Source organism: Miscanthus floridulus, chromosome 11 (assembly GCF_019320115.1).
Source record: "Miscanthus floridulus cultivar M001 chromosome 11, ASM1932011v1, whole genome shotgun sequence".
Taxonomy (NCBI): Eukaryota; Viridiplantae; Streptophyta; class Magnoliopsida; order Poales; family Poaceae; genus Miscanthus; species Miscanthus floridulus.
In genome coordinates this window covers 93,212,012-93,228,251 of record NC_089590.1, presented here as the reverse complement: position 1 = coordinate 93,228,251, position 16,240 = coordinate 93,212,012, and the positions used below count along the sequence as shown (strand labels likewise).

Sequence of the window (16,240 nt, the reverse complement as noted above, 5' to 3'; positions counted from 1 at the left end):
TTGAAGGTTGTAGGGATTACTAGTGGCACCCATTGTGGTTTCTTATGCTAATTTAGTTAATTTATTTAAACTAGCCAGCTATGGACTGTGGTGGTGTAATGGAGGGCCTGTCTAGCAACTCAAGGTGGATACTAATTTACAGTTAATGTGATGATTGGAGAGCCATATATATATTTATATATATTCTCAATTTGGTACTTCATCTCATCACCTGATGTTGGCTGTATTAAATTTAGGAGGAAGCTATAGCCTACAGGTGAGAAGATTGGGTAGATTTTTATTTGTGTGAGGTTTAAGAGCGATGGATATGCTAGTTTAACTCGGTGCGTGGTACATGACGATGGCTGCCCATTTGTAATCTTCGAAACGGATGTGAAGGGTTGGATCATCACATCATGGTGCTTTTTGAATTGAGCCCCTCATGGTACGTGCTATCAGTCAAATTTAAGCAAAAACTCTGCCGGGGTTCGCGTACTTGCCAGACCAAAAAACCGGGCGCAAGACAAAAGCAATCTCTACCTAGCTAGGATGTAAAGTTGTCCCTGCTGCTGCTATGGTCCCTACACTGAAGGTTGTTCAACAACACCAACAAAATTTTCAAAACAACAACAACAGAGAGAGGACTGAAGTTGCAAAGGTAAATAAGGAAGAACTGGCTCATTGAGCACAAAACGCACTAGTAAGTGCCTCTTAACTCTTAAGTAATAACATGGGCTAATCACTAATAGGGTTTGGCACTGGTAACCGTCCGAATGGGATGGGATAAACATCCCATTTCTGTCCGGCACAAGTCCACTTCTGATGAGTAGTGGCAGGACCGCAGGACATGGCATCACGGCCCCAACTTGATGAGCAGCTTAGAGTATTGTTATCGTATCAGCAAGTAGCCTAGCCAGTTTACATCAGGCTAGCTAGCTCAGCTAGTCTCCTCCCCTGCGTTGTCCTACTCCTACACGCCTAGTGCTAATTAATCCCGGATTAGGCAGACCACGTTGACACGACGAGCAATCGATCCGTTCTGATCCATGTGTCAAGTCCAAATCTTTAATCCAAAAAAAAATGCAATGAATTTCTCGCGAATTTCTCCAAAAAAGGACAAAAGTGGAGCCCGCGACGTGGACTTGCCTCCTTCCGGAAATACTACAGACCGTTGCCGTTTGGCGTCTCGGCGGCACTTGACTCTTCTGTGCTTGTCTCGTTGTATGTAGAACATGACGAACGAAAGAGACGGAATGTTTGGAATTTGGGTCGACCATAAAGTTTCTCTGTGGGACACCAATAGACAGTGACGGATCTAGCATGAAAATCTAGGAGGGACTTAAGTTCACACGGAAACGAAGGCATCCAGCTCAGCTCAACGGTCTAGCATCGTCTTCAACCTCAGCTCAACGCTCAAGCTCCTCCTTTCCATCCTCCAATGACAGAAAAGTTTAGGGAGGGCTCCACAGGCTCAGCCACGGTAAGGGGGGGCTCGAGCCCCCCCCCCCTGGCAGATCCGCCCCTGCCAATATAATAGAGGTGAAGTGTGCCTTACTCCTAACTTGTTGCAAAACTTTAAAAACCTTCTTGAATTCCAAAATCAAACAACATATACATCTTAACTTTCAAAGTCAGATAAACTAGCCATTTCAATGTGGTTTCTTGGGTGATTTTGCTGATGTAACGCCGGGACTCACATGTCAGATGGTCTATCTCCTCTTATATCAAAAGATCATAACTAAAAGATGGCACGACTAAAGAAACCAAAAACATGTAGGGTCTACATGCCATATCAACCAAAACCACCATAAAAATACTCTAAACTATTTTAAGAGGTAATTGGGTGTTTTCTATTCAACGACAAATCCAGTGGGCAAATCAAACTTTATAGAATATCACGGCAGAAGAGAAACCTGATCAAAGTTGGACAACCACAGAGGCTGCTTCTCTACATTTCTCTGGACCACAGTGAGAAGCAGAGTGCATTTCTCTGGTCCACAGCGAGAAGCAGAGTACAGTCAGACAAAATGAAGGCCAAGCTACGTGTTTACCTTAGGAGCCGACTCTTGGCAGGCGGTAGGCGAGCGACCGGAAGCAAACGAGCTGACTATTGGCTGGCGGTAGGCGAGCGACTGGAAGCAAACAAAAATCGCGCCGTAACGTGCCAACCATGCCGATAATCGAGTCCAAAATCTTTCATTTGGCACTGGACAAGATGAACAACACGCCAGATCGATGTGTCCAGATGATTATTAGAGGAAGGAATAAAATGCAGCTCCTGGTGTCCGATCAATCAACATTCAGACCACTACGCGTACATATTTTTCAAATTATAATAGTTTTCCCCTATGATTACGAAAGAAATGTGTGTTTCCGCGTCGCGCGAGACTCAGAGGATTCCAACGCAGTCTGGTGCATTTCGCCTTGCATGACTCCCCTCCCCTCGCCCGAAAAGGCAAACAAAAGAAAAGGGACGAATAATCGAACAAATAAATAATGCGTGACAGATATGCACAGGTTGGCCATCAGAGCACCAGAGGTTCCAGGAGAGTTCCAGCTGAGCATATATTAAAGGTGATTCCATATAAAGTCATTAAATGACGCCCTTGTCATCAATCAAAGAAATAAAATAAAGTAAAAGAGGCACAACGGAACAGCATGAACGCCGTATCGTATTACTAAAAAAGAGCGTCAGTTTTGATGTCTGGAGCTCCAACACTCGATGGTGACTTGAAATCAAGAGCATGTACAAGCACTAATAAGTTGTGAAAAATAACCAGGCTCTAATGAGAAAAGGAACCAGCAGACAAGGCACAACAGATCATTTACAACTATTAGGATATCTTATCTTAAAAGTACCAGAAATCCTTTCCAGGGTTGCCTATACCATATCAAATCAGCTGCATAAGGTTACACATGATATCGGTAATATGTTAACAGATCACAACCAAAAAGAATGTTAAAGAGAAGCAAAAAGGTTGGTGTCATCACATCTCGATGTCCTCTAGCTGAGGAAGGGGAAAACGAAGTATTGCTGCTATTCCTGTCAGTTGCGCTAACTCTGTTCAAACAAAGGGCAAGTGTAATTTAAATACAAGAATGCAGCAAACATTTTAAAAGTAAATAATGTTTTCCCAATTGCTTCCAAAGAATAAAATCTATGATTATTATTTAAAGCATACTACATTATACTAATCCGGACACTAATTAATGACGTTTCGAACATGCAAAATGACTTGTTCCTTCCCTTTTAGATTTTTTGATGAAACGTCATTTATTAATGACCGGACCGAGTTGTTAGTCGCTGAATTCTCACTCTTGGTAGTAGGAGAATTCTTATTCTCATCGAGAGAGGATTACACTAAGAGTTGGGGCAATTTTCTTGTCTATTTCTCACACAAATGCCATACCAACCTGAGGGGTTAGGGTTACATATTTATAGGCTGCTAGCCAGCCAAGGATATGCCAAGATGCTAGTCTAAAATGCTAATATGCTGTCCTCTAAGATGCTGTCCTCTAGTCTAAGATGCTGTCCTAAAAACAGAAAAATAGCCACAAGGACCATGTGAGCATCACAGCCCCACAAAGACCAGCCACACATGAGACTTATCCATCATTTTCCCCCTAAGTCTTGTGCGTCGTCTTGTGGGAGAGTTGAACCATCCCGGTCCTGGAGCAGAGCTCAAGGAACTTGATCCTCCCAAGGGGCTTGGTGAGCAGGTCCGCAAGCTGGTCCTTGGTGTTGATGTAGCTCGTCTTGATGCTCCCTTCCTCCAAACAGCCTCGGATGAAGTGGTACCTCACCCGGATGTGCTTGCTACGTTCGTGGAACACGGGGTTCTTTGCCAGGGCCAGAGCGGACTTGCTGTCCACCCTGAGCTCCACCGCTCTAGTGTCTCTGCCGAGGAGATCACCAAGCAGTCGAGCGAGCCAGAGCGCCTGAGTCGAAGCGGTGGAGGCCGCTATGTACTCGGCCTCGCAGCTGGACAGGGCCACCACCTGCTGCTTGACCGACTGCCAGCTGACGAGGCACTTGCCGAGGAAGAAGAGCCGCTCGTGCTCTTGCTGGTGTCGATGTCGCCGGCGTGGTCGCTGTCGCTGTACCCGACGAAGTGTGCCGCCCCAGGGCACCTCGGGTAGTAGAGGCCGTGGTCGAGAGTCCCCGCAACGTAGCGGATGATCCTCTTCACAGCCTGCTGGTGCTCCGTCGTCGGTCGCTGCATGAACCAACTAACGTAGCCGACGGAGAATGCCAAGTCCGACCGTGTGTGGGCGAGGTAGCGAAGGCTCCCCACAAGACGCCGGTACTGCGTAGCGTCCACCTCCTCCGTCGTGCTGTCGCGGCTCAGCTTGAGCCTCTCCTCCATCGGAGTGAGAGCTGGGTTGCAGTTGGTGAGCCCAGCTAGCTCAACGATGCGCTTGGCGTAGGCGGTCTGTCGAAGCGTGATCCTAGAGTCATCCTGGTGTACCTCGATTCCCAGGTAGAAGGAGAGAGGCCCCAGGTCACTCATCTGGAAGGTGGCCTTCATCTCTTCCTTAAATGCCGCCACCTCCGCATCCTTGGTGCCGGTGATCACCAAGTCGTCGACGTAGACACCCACCAGCAGGGCATTTCCTCCATTGCCCCGTCGGTAGATGGCCGCCTCGTGCGGGCTTTGCTCGAAGCCCATCCCCTTTAGCGTGGAATCCAACTTGGCATTCCACGCCCTCGGTGCCTGCCGCACGCCATAGAGGGCCTTGCGCAGGCGGAGCACCTTGCCCTCCTTGTCGGGGATCGCAAATCCCGGCGGCTGGTGCACGTAGGCCTCCTCCTTCAAGTCGCCGTTAAGGAACGCCGACTTGACGTCCATGTGATGAACACGCCAGCCCTCCTGGACAGCTAGCGCAAGGAGGAGTCGCACGGACTCCATCCGTGCCACGGGAGCAAAGGCGTCGTCGAAGTCGACCCCCTCCTGCTGCACGAAACCTCGTGCCACCAAGCGAGCCTTGTGCTTGACGATGGCACCGGCTTCATCCCTCTTCAGCTTGTACACCCACTTAAGGGTGATCGCGCGATGACCACGAGGAAGGTCAGCAGGCTCCCAGGTGCGGTTCTTCTCAACCGCATCCATCTCCAACTGCATCGCGGCGCGCCATGCCGCGTGTCTCTCGGCCTCTGCGAACGACCGAGGCTCGCCGTCGTCACACGCAAGGTGCAACTGCGCCTCCAGGTCCTCCAGGTCGTGAGGCACCAGTCCCGGCACCAACTGATCGCCGAGAAGGTTCTCCATCGTACGGTACCACCACGGCTCGCCGTCGTGGTACGCGTCGATGCGCTCCTCGTCGTGAGAGAGCGGAGTAGCGAGCTCAACCGGGCTGTGCTCGACACGAGCTGGTGTTAGAGTAGACGTGCCCAGAGAGGTGCCTACCGTACGATGCGCTCCTCGTCGTGAGAGAGCGGAGTAGCGAGCTCAACCGGGCTGTGCTCGACACGAGCTGGTGTTGGAGTAGACGTGCCCGGAGAGGTGCCTGTCGGTGCTGGAGTGTGTGGCGTTGCCGGCTGTGGTGAAGCCGGCGAAGAACTCATCGCAGCCGAGGTCCTGGCTGAAGAGCGTGGAGCTGTCGGAGTAGCAGGCGCCGGGGTCGGTGGAGGCTCGGGGACTGGGGTAGACGCGCTCGCCGAAGAAGAGCTGCCTACTCCCCCAGCTCCCTTGAAGTGGACGTACTCGACAGTGAAGTCGTCGTACGTCGGAGCCGAGCCATCGTCCACCGCCTTGTCCCACGTCCATCCTCGCCCTTCGTCGAACACAACGTCGTGCGCACACGCTGTGTCTTCGGGTCGAGGATGCGGTAGGCCTTCGAGCCCTCCGCGTAGCCGATGAACACTCCCGGAGTGCTCCTGTCGTCGAGCTTGCTGATGTGGCCAAGCTCCTTGGCGAACGCGAGGCAGCCGAAGACCCGCAAGTGGGAGACCGCCGGCTTGCACCCATGCCAAGCCTCGTACGGCGTCCTGCCGTCGAGCGCCTTGGTAGGCGAGCGGTTGAGGATGTAGACGGCCGTCACCACCGCCTCTCCCCAGAAGACAGTCGGCATCCCCCTCTGCTTGAGGAGGGCCCGAGCCATCCCCACAACCGTCTGGTTGCGCCGCTCGACGACGCCGTTCTGCTGCGGGCTGTACGGCGCGGAGTAGTGGCGCTGAATGCCCTCGTCAGCGCAGTATGACGCGAATTCAGCCGTCGTGAATTCGCCGCCGTTGTCGGTGCGCAGCACGCGCAGCTTGCGGCCGCACTCCGCCTCCGCAGCAGCCTGCGCGCGTCTAATGGCGTCCGCAGCCTCTCCCTTGCTGCCGAGGACCATCACCCACATGTAGCGGGAGAGGTCGTCGACGAGCAGCAGGAAGTAGCGTCGTCCTCCCGGTGTGGCCGGTGTCACCGGGCCACACAAGTCCCCGTGCACGAGCTCGAGCCTCTCCTTGGCTCGAAAGCTCGCCCGCTGGGGAAAGGGGAGTCGCCTCTGCTTCGTCAACACGCAGACGTCGCAGAGCTGCTCCACATGGTCGAGGCACGGCAGGCCTCGCACCATCTCCGTGGCACTGAGCCGCTTCAGGGCCTCAAAGTGAAGGTGCCCGAAACGCTCGTGCCACTGCCACGCCTCGTCGTCCCAACGAGCAGCGAGACAGAGGGGTTGTGCCACCTGCACGTTAAGGACGTAGAGTCGATTTGCGCTTCTGGATACCTTGGCAAGAAGGTGACGACGACGATCACAAATCCTCATGACTCCGTCCTCAACCACCACGCGCGAACCGTTCTCATCCAGCTGTCCCAAGCTGATGATGGAGTTCCTCAACGCGGGGATGTAGCAGACTCCGGTGAGCAGCCTATGCTCACCAGACACGGCGGTGAAGATGATGGAGCCGACGCCCTTGATCTCCACGCCGGAGGCATCCCCAAACTTGACGAAGCCTCGGACGCTAGAGTCAAGCTCGGTGAAGAACTCCCGTCGACCGGTCATGTGATGGGTGGCGCCGGTGTCGAGGCACCACCCGTCAGTCTTGTCGTTGCCGGAGCTGTCGCCGAGGAGGGCGTGTGCTTTCGGCTCGTCAAGGTGGAGGAAGCCGGTGCCGCTGGAGGTAGCTCGATGCTGGCATGTGCCATGAACAGAGCCGGCTCCTCCTCCGCCGCCTGTGCGACGTGGGCCTGGCCGCGTCGTGGCTGTCGACAGTCCTTGGCCCAATGGCCAAGCTGGCCGCAGTTGCGGCAGGCGTCGTCTCGTGCCGGCTTGTGCCTGCCGGCGGCGCCGCCCTAGGCGCCTCCGCGGGCATCACCCTCGGCACGTCCTCGCGCCCCGGCCTGGGCGTCTCTGCGCGCCTTGCGTGGCTTGCCACGCTTGCGGCCGCCTGTCGCGGAAGAAGGCTCCCCCTTCCTTCGGTCACCTTGGCTGGCAAGCCACTGCTCCCAAGTAAGGAGGAGCTTCCCGCCAGTGGTGATGGGCCCCGAGAGGGACTGTGGCTCATCGCTGTCGACGACCTTGAGGCGACCTATCGCCTCCTCGATCGACATCGTGGAGAGATCAAGCAGAGACTCGATCGAGCGAGCCATCTGCTTGTACTTCTCGGGGACGCAGCGGAAGAGCTTTTCGACAGCTCTCTCCTCGCCGTAAGTGTCGTCGCCGAACTGCACCATCTTCTGCAACAGAGTGTTGAGACGGAGAGCAAAGTCATCAACGTCCTCACCTGGCTTGAAGGCCAGGTTCTCCCACTCCTTGCGAAGTGCCTGCAGTGTGGACTTGCGGGCGCGGTCGCTGCCGATGCGTGCCGCAGCGATGGCATCCCAAGCCTCCTTGGCAGTCCGCTTGCTGGTAAGCGAGAACTGCATCTCGGGCGGGACTGCAGCGATGAGAGCATCCAGCGCCCATCGATCTAGGTCGTAGTTGACGTCGCCATACCGGACTGCCTCCCACATGTGCCGCACCTGGAGCTTTACCCTCATCACCGCAGCCCACTCGACGTAGTTGGTCTTGGTGAGGGTAGGCCACCCACCGCCGGGACCGACGTCCCTGACAATAGCCTGGAGCCCGTGGTAACCACGGTACCGATCCGGAGAGAGAGAGCCACGCTGCCTGTGAAGGCCGCGCTCTCCATCGACCCGTCCACCACCGTTGCCGTGCGCGCCTCCTCCAGGAGCGCCGCCGCCGTGCGCGCCTCCTCCAGGAGCGCCACCGGCGCGTCCGCGCCTGTCTGGGCTGCCGCCGCGCTCGTGGGCGTGCGCGGCTGCCCCAGGAGCGCCACCGCCGTGTGCGCCTCCTCCAGGAGCGCCGCCAGCGCGTCCGCGCCTGTCTGGGCTGCCGCCACGCTCGTGGACGTGCGCGGCTGCCCACTGCGCCGCCCGCGCTCGCGCTGCCTCCCTCTCTAGCAGCTCGAGGTCTGCGTCGGCGGTGTCGTCAGCGGAAATGGAGCTGCCGATGCTGCCGCGCAGAGCCTCGACCTCCGCCGCCGCCGCACGCGCTGCATTCGCCGCCGCCGCTGCTTCCGCCTCCGCTCTGGCTGCTGCCAGCTCCGCCGCTGCCAGCCTCGACGCCCTTGCCGCCACCGCAGCGGTCTCTGCCGCCGCTCGCTCGCGTTCCTCTGCCGCGGCAAGTTCGGCCTCCTGCCGACGCCGCGTGCTCGAGGCGACCGAGCGCTGAGACTGTCCTGCGGACATGACGCGCTACCGGGGGGCTGCTGCGTGGGGAGAGGGCTGCTTCAAACGAGCTGGGAGAGGAGTGAACAGGAGCGGCCGGAGGAGCTGCTGCTGCCAACAGCTGGGGCTGTTGTGGGGCTGGGAGAGAAGATGAGCAAGAGATGCTCAGGCTACAGGATAATACCACTTGTTGGCAGTAGGAGAATTCTTACTCTCATCGAGAGAGGATGACACTAGGAGTTGGGGCAATTTTCTTGTCTATTTCTCACACAAGCTCACACAAATGCCATACCAACCTGAGGGATTGGGGTTACATATTTATAGGCTGCTAGCCAGCCAAGGATATGCCAAGATGCTAGTCTAAGATGCTAGTCTAAAATGCTAAAATACTGTCCTAGCTAAGATGTTGTCCTCTAGTCTAAGATGCTGTCCTCTAAGATACTGTCCTCTAGTCTAAGATGCTGTCCTAAAAACAGAAAAACAGCCACAAGGACCATGTGAGCATCACAGCCCCACAAAGACCAGCCACACATGAGACTTATCCATCAGGAGTAAGAGCTTAGTGTGTACATTTTCATTGATTACAGTGGAAACTGACTAAATGAATAATCATGGACAAATCATATGATAAATGCGAAGTACTCACGTTCGCCAGAGACATGCATTGAGGAAAATATGTGCACTGTGCTATTACTTTTCTTGACATTTTCAACCAAGTTCACATACTTTTGCCTCGTAGCAATGTCAGTGTTCCTGTAAGTGAAGAGAAGGTTTGATTGTTATTCTGACCAGTCACCACAGGAAATTCCATGTAGTAAAGTACTACCAAGGACAAGTAGGACAGAACGGAGTAGGGAGAATATTTCAAATTAGAAGTTTAAGACATAGGTAAAGTAGTTGTAATGCATAAACTCCTGTTTCAAATCATATTAGATGTGCATAGGAACAATATGTTCAGTACTGTGTATTGGACGTCACTTGTTATGGCCGGCATAACAGTAAGGAATTGTTGATTGTTGACCGAGGACCATAAATTAAGTGCGCTTGTGGAAATGACCAGTTTGAAAATGCTGTTAATATCATTAGCTGAGTGAGTTCAGTGACAAGATGTCCCTAGAATATGATTCGCAATGAAAGAAAAGGTAGCCTACTGCCTACATCCAGGAATGACTGCATTCTTTTCCCAAGTTTGTACTCATTATTAGTTAGGTCTGATGATTGCTACTGCGGTCATCTTGGTATCGAGTGCCATATATATCAGGGAAATTAAGGACAAGAAAACTAACATTTTTTTTTTGGAAATCCCAGATAGTTCATTAATCTAATCTATTGTTTCCTCGTAACATGCGAGGCAAAACCAAATATCCTTAGCTAGTTACGGCAGCTTAGATAGCCTAATATAAGAGCCTGCATGGTTCTTCTCCAAGAGAGATTTGCCTTTATTTTCTAGGATTGTAATCTTTCTTATGTTCTATTGACAATCACAACAAATCGAAGTTTTATGAACAGCAGCTTACCGAAACAAAGTATCAGTTATTAAAAGAGTCTGGACAGCAGCATACTGTTCATGTGCAATCTCAACATGCTTTGGTCCATAACAAGCACGAGCTGGGTCCTGAAATTAATCAGCAAACAGATATGCTTCAACTAAGTGCATTAGCAGCTATAATTCATACAGATAAAATCCTTATTTAACTTTATCTTTTAAAAGGGCACAAGTTAACACGCATAAAGGGTTAACTCAAAACAGTAGCACCAGAATAGAGAAATTCCATATAGTTATTGCACACTTAGAAACTGTTAAAAAAATCACTTGAAGACACTTACATTAGTAAGCATATTGAAGAAATCCTGCAGAGCTCGGACCTGCAAAGTAGAAATTAGAAAACAAATACAAAGATTAACAACTAAGAGAATATGATATTATCTGTTTATACTGAGTGTATAATGTGCATTAAAAAACCGAAGTGTTTAAGAAAGCTTCATACATAAATTAGCATATCTAGTAACATGTATAATTTATAGTCAGGCTTACCTCCTGTGCTGCTTTTGTATCTTTTATCAGTGCCATCACACCTGGGGTATCCAAAACTTCCTTCAAACTATGCCTAACAAATGAAACCAGCAAACAAATAGAAATTAACTTAGGACACTTGAAAGGGTAAAAGGGCAAAAATATGATCAAATAAATAAGTAACACAATCCAGTAGTCATTTAGCAAATACAGAATTAGCTAAGAGGATCATCGTTCCAGAAGGACCATCTATGAAACAATAGTAATTGATAATATAAGTTTCCCAACAGATCAGAAAACTAAACTGCTAATGCTAGCCAGCTTGCATAAAACTGTACATATTACACTGTTTAAGAATCGGTACTAGTACCTTATCCCCATGTAACAAAACTATCCAGGCATAGAAAGATGGAAGAACTCACTTGTAACCTGATGTTGCATGTGCCAGAACAAGGCGTTGCTTGTTCTCAATTATTACTCTTAAATCTCGCCGTGCAGCTTCAAGAAACAAATAATCACGGAACTGATCCTGTTATGATAAAAGAGACTTTTCCCTGTGTGTCATTATAAAAGATCGTAATCCCCTGTGTGCCCCTGAAAAAATTCAGCGGTCTTCAGCGCCACTACTCCAACTTTTTCGTGTCATCCATGCCACTTCCGTCAGTTTGGACGCTAACGCCGTCAAACTGCAGGTGTGAAAAGACGAAAATGCCCTTAAGTTCAAATATGTTATTAATTTTTTTTAGCATCTTAACGACTTCAAATGAAAAAACTCAAAACTAGAAAGTTGTAGATCTCGTCGAGATCTATAATTTTCATATAAATTTTTTTTCATTTAATTTCGCAAAAAAATATGATTTGATATGATTAATATATCTTAGAAAAATTATATTATTTTTTTTTGTGAAATTAAATGAAAAAAAGTTTATATGAAAATTATAGATCTCGACGAGATCTACAACTTTCTAGTTTTGAGTTTTTTCATTTGAAGTCGTTAAGATGCTAAAAAAAAATTAATAACATATTTGAACTTAAGGGCATTTTCGTCTTTTCACACCTACAGTTTGACGGCGTTAGAGCCCAAACTGACGGAAGTGGCATGGATGACACGAAAAAGTTGGAGTAGTGGCGCTGAAGACCGCTGAATTTTTTCAGGGGCACACAGGGGATTACGATCTTTTATAATGGCACACAGGGAAAAGTCTCATGATAAAAAGGGAACCAAAAAACAACTTAAGTTGATATTTTTTCCTTAGCATACGAGTATTCAACTTTATGCAAGTAACGGTGGTAACTAGCACATAATGACAGATGGATTTTGACACCAGACTTAATGAAGAGTGAACACACGCCTAGCAGCACACAGATGAGACTTATGCCCCTTATAAAGGAGCTACTGTATAGTACATTGTTTCCCCTTTAAGAAAGTGAGGATTACCTTCGTAAAACCTGGGCTTGCAATTACAACACACTGGACTACTTCAAAATCAATGTGTTTCAGCAATGCCTTCAACCAAGTAGATGTAATCATGTAATGCATTGGTCAATTGTTGCCTGTATGCATGTTCACATTTGCATAACTTCGTGTGAATAGCTTACTTGCAAAACATGCTCAAAGAACTTCTTGAGGGCCTACAGAACAACAGAAAGTGGAAATCAGTAGGAAGTAAACATAGCAATTTTGTCATGTAGTTAATTAACAGAACCAGTCATCATACCGTCTCGTAGCCAGCAATTGCAGGGCCATGCTTCCTAGGAATTGATGTTTCAATACGTGCCCGGGTTGCTGTTATGCTGTTCAGAGGAATCGAAACCATTAAAAAGACAACAAGAAAATGATACATCAGGATGCCATATATATGGCTATACATGTTCAGTTAAAAATATAAATTATAATCTTGAAATGTGTAACCGCTTAGGGAGAGGAAACCTACAGATAAAAATATATTCAGAATATTTCTCCTTTTTCTTATTTTCACATTCATGGAATTACTATTCCTCCGAAAGTGCCAACAATGAATAAATGGCCCACATATACAGAACAGGAAAAACATATAAAAGGTGTGTAGAAAGCAAAGGATTTATACAGGTGGTGCACAGACACTCTTAGCATGAGTGAACCAGAGTCCAGAAGTGCTAATTCTAAGAAATGAACTCTTATGTACTAGATACCAACATTGACATCTTAGACACATAAAATAAAACAATTAAATAAATATTAAAAATCAAATATTTGTTATTTTGTGATGACGCAACAGTTCCACACACCTTCTGCCAATGAGGAATAGGTGGGCAAGTCCTTCTTGCATGAGAATAACTGCTAGATCAGCACTTGCAGCAGGATCTACAATAGGTTTGGATAGACTCAATTAAAAGCTAATCAGAAAATGAGGCAATGAGGCAATGCAGAAAAGCTAATCTCAGGAAATGGAGCCAAATAGTGGTTTATATCTTGGTCAAACTCACAAGATGGCAAAGCACAACAGGTATCATATGCACACCATGTTAAATTGTTAACACCAACTTATTTTAGAAATGGAAGAAGAGATTAATATTTGATTGAGCAGATAATCCATATATATACAAATGACGGGTCAAAATCACATACCACATGCTTGCTGGATGGTCTCAAGTGCCAACCAATCCCAAATTTCCTACATAAGATGCACATGCTTCATTGAAGAAAAAAGTAGCAACGAAAAAGATTGAAACGCATCACCCCGAGAAATATCAATTAATGCTCCAAAATTCCACTGCAATGCAGCATGATGAGCATAGTGGAGAGGATACTACTCTAACATCAATAGCGAAAAAGAGAAAAGCTGAAACATTCTGATTGCTTTCCGAAGTACAAAGTTATTATAAAAATTACAAGAAAAAAAAAACTGAAAAGAACATTAGGTTCATGGGCAGCAATCATCAAGCTCAGAAGATAGGGACAAAACAATGGCACTATCATGCCTCAAACTGCAAGCTTTTAATTTGGTAGTAAATAAGTGGAAACAATAAGCATAATCGGCATAGGAAACATTGCATAGGTAGCCAGAAGTCTCATGTCAAGCAATTCAAAAAATGTTGATGACTTTTGTATGCTTATTAGAATGTACAAGTGATGTGGCAGCTGATGGAGGTGCTTAGTTTTTCCTATTACATTAACAGGTTGGCCTTGCCACATAAGATACAGAAGAAGGGTTAAGCTTATATGAAGAAGAAGAAAAAAACTGCACATGTTTGGACATCCTAAGAATATGGCAGGACCTGTAATTTATATAGTAGAGTGTAGACAAACAGCTGCTAGTACATTATTACAAGGTATCCAAGCATTCAAAAGTTTTCCTAAATAATAAGGGATTCTAGATGAACCAACCCTCCAACTCAGTTTAAAAAGGCAACATTCACATGCATACCTACCATTAATTTCTACTTTTTATAAGGACTATTAATTTCTATTACTAACCCAAATAGGTAACCAAGAAGGGTTACATGTGTCATTTGGTTTGCCACGTAATATGTTCTAAATTTCCTAGGAATACCTTGTATTCCAAGACAGTAGGAGTAAGTACTAACTGAAAAGAGAGAAGTATCAGGCTATACCATAGGGTTAAAAATCAGAATAATTAGATCTTTCATATTTATTGAGATAAACTTGCTTGATATTTACACAATACCTTTCGTAGAACAAAAGGTCTCTTCAGCTCAAGCTCTAACGTGTGGAACTGGCCAATCTTCATTCAGGAAGAAAGAGATTAGCTTAACAAGGTTATTTACATCACATAGTAGTATTATTAAGTAAAAAAAATCACTAACCTTCACATGATCATTCTCAGTGATATTTTTTCCACGCACACGTAAGACAGATCCCTCCTTGTCATAGTCTACAGACTTCATTACAAAACAAAGGACACACTCAGTTATCAACGTCGACAAGTGGTTAAGGTTTAATAGCATTGGAAAGGATAGGAAACAAAGCCAAAAGAAACAGAGAAAATAAAATCAACAGCTAGAAATATAACAGGTTTGTTTAACTAGATCCTCCTAAAAGTATTTGCTCAGTTTTGACAGAACTATCAGTTTACGCAGCATTTTTTCCAGGCCTTTTTCACACATGTCTGGAATAGAGATATCCTGAAGTCAGCAACAATTTTAACCCACAACTCCACAAAGTTGGCTAACTTAACAACCAACAATGATGGCTGTCAATTCACATGTCAAAGGATAATATATGGAATCATGGAGAAAGAAAGACAACACAGAAAGATGATGCATCACCTCAACTACAATTTCTAACTTAAGCTTCACACGCTCGGCATCACGTCCTCCAGATGCCACCTCTCTCAGCACTTTCCTGGAACCAGAAGAAGAACAATCCCTTATAACTTCAAATAAGGACATTCAAAATTTACATAATATATGCACACATGCAAGAGAAAGCAATGGATGGAGACTTGAACTACTATCCCCAAAAAGGTTGCAGTTATGATCCAAGACTTGAAAGTATGTGCACAGTACATAAGTATGAATGTGTAATAACCAATGGGGAGCTGCAACAAAGAACCCTTTGAATAAAGTAGAATTAGTGGATAAAAATACGCCACATCCCAAATCCTATTGAACAGCTGAAAATTGTCAGTCTATCTCATTTCTGGAGTTATGTAAAAACTATGATAACCATGCCTTGGTAGTTGGTACTACAGTAGAGTTTCAATAGACCAAGATCCCTAACTGTCACAGATTAACACAAATCGAAAAGCTTTGCAAAACTTCACTCCTTAAGCTGGAAAACCGGATAGCCTAAGTTGCAGCGGCTTTTCACATCCACAGGGGCACTAGTCAGCGTCTCAGCGAGAAGTACCTCATGGTGAAACGGCACAAGAGCTGAACCAATAAAAAAATGTACTCACCGAACGGTGACGGCCTGGAGGTTGTCACCGATAGCAATGAGGTTGTACGCGTGCCACAAGTCGTCCTCCTCCTCTGGCACCAACTGCGGACCACGACCGTAAGCCGAATCAGCAGCAATCAAGCAACCCACGGAACCCCAGCGGTTGGGTCAGCCCTAGCTCCAGCCCGCCAGAACAAGGCGAACCCAACAAGCAACCGGAGTGCTCGCACAGAGAGCACCGAGCGACATAGAGGGGAGGAGCGAGAGGTAAGAGGACCTTGACGGAGCCAGGCCCGTTGCGGACGAGGTTGCGGTGGACGAGCTTCATCGCTGCGGGCGAAGGGCAGAGGCCTCGCGCGCGGCTTTGCGTCGACGGCGGCGGGCGTGGCGGGGGTGAATCGCGGCGGACGGCGAGGGGATGGGAAAGTGTCGAGTTCGAGTAGGAGAGGAGAAGGCCAGAAGGGGCAGGTGTTTTTGTTTGGTTGTGACCCGATCGGACGGGTCAGAACACGGGAGGGAACGCGGTAACCGTGTACGGCCCAGAAAGCCAGATTGGTGTCCAGTAGGATGTGGCCCAACAGGCCAAGCCTGGCTGGCTGGCCTACTGGGTAAGGTAGGCCCGACTCCGAGGATATCTCAGCAAAGCCTGGCCTGTGTACCGGGAATACACGGGACCCAGTCTCTCCTTGCAAACTCAGCATCTTTTTT

At 48.1% G+C, this 16,240-nt stretch overlaps 1 protein-coding gene across 2 annotated transcripts; it reads right to left on the bottom strand.

Annotated features, from left to right (window-relative positions):
• Nucleotides 1-2,800: 2,800 nt before the first annotated feature.
• Nucleotides 2,801-16,005, bottom strand: LOC136492639 (protein PELOTA 1-like). 2 transcript variants are annotated; one of them, XM_066488627.1, is made up of 16 exons: nucleotides 15,810-16,004; nucleotides 15,552-15,634; nucleotides 14,920-14,995; nucleotides 14,458-14,532; nucleotides 14,319-14,375; nucleotides 13,259-13,304; nucleotides 12,919-12,994; nucleotides 12,369-12,444; nucleotides 12,250-12,282; nucleotides 12,089-12,157; nucleotides 11,073-11,179; nucleotides 10,672-10,744; nucleotides 10,464-10,502; nucleotides 10,154-10,251; nucleotides 9,283-9,389; nucleotides 2,801-3,040 (listed from the first exon to the last, which is right to left on the bottom strand). In XM_066488627.1, the coding sequence occupies exons 1-16, from the start codon at nucleotides 15,858-15,860 to the stop codon at nucleotides 2,967-2,969; spliced, it is 1,140 nt and encodes a 379-aa protein (XP_066344724.1). In that variant the 5' UTR covers nucleotides 15,861-16,004; the 3' UTR covers nucleotides 2,801-2,966. The 2 variants fall into 2 exon arrangements, with proteins under 2 accessions (XP_066344724.1, XP_066344725.1); XM_066488628.1 differs by lacking the exon at nucleotides 14,319-14,375 and having other exon boundaries at nucleotides 15,810-16,005.
• Between the last annotated feature and the right edge of the window lie 235 nt (nucleotides 16,006-16,240).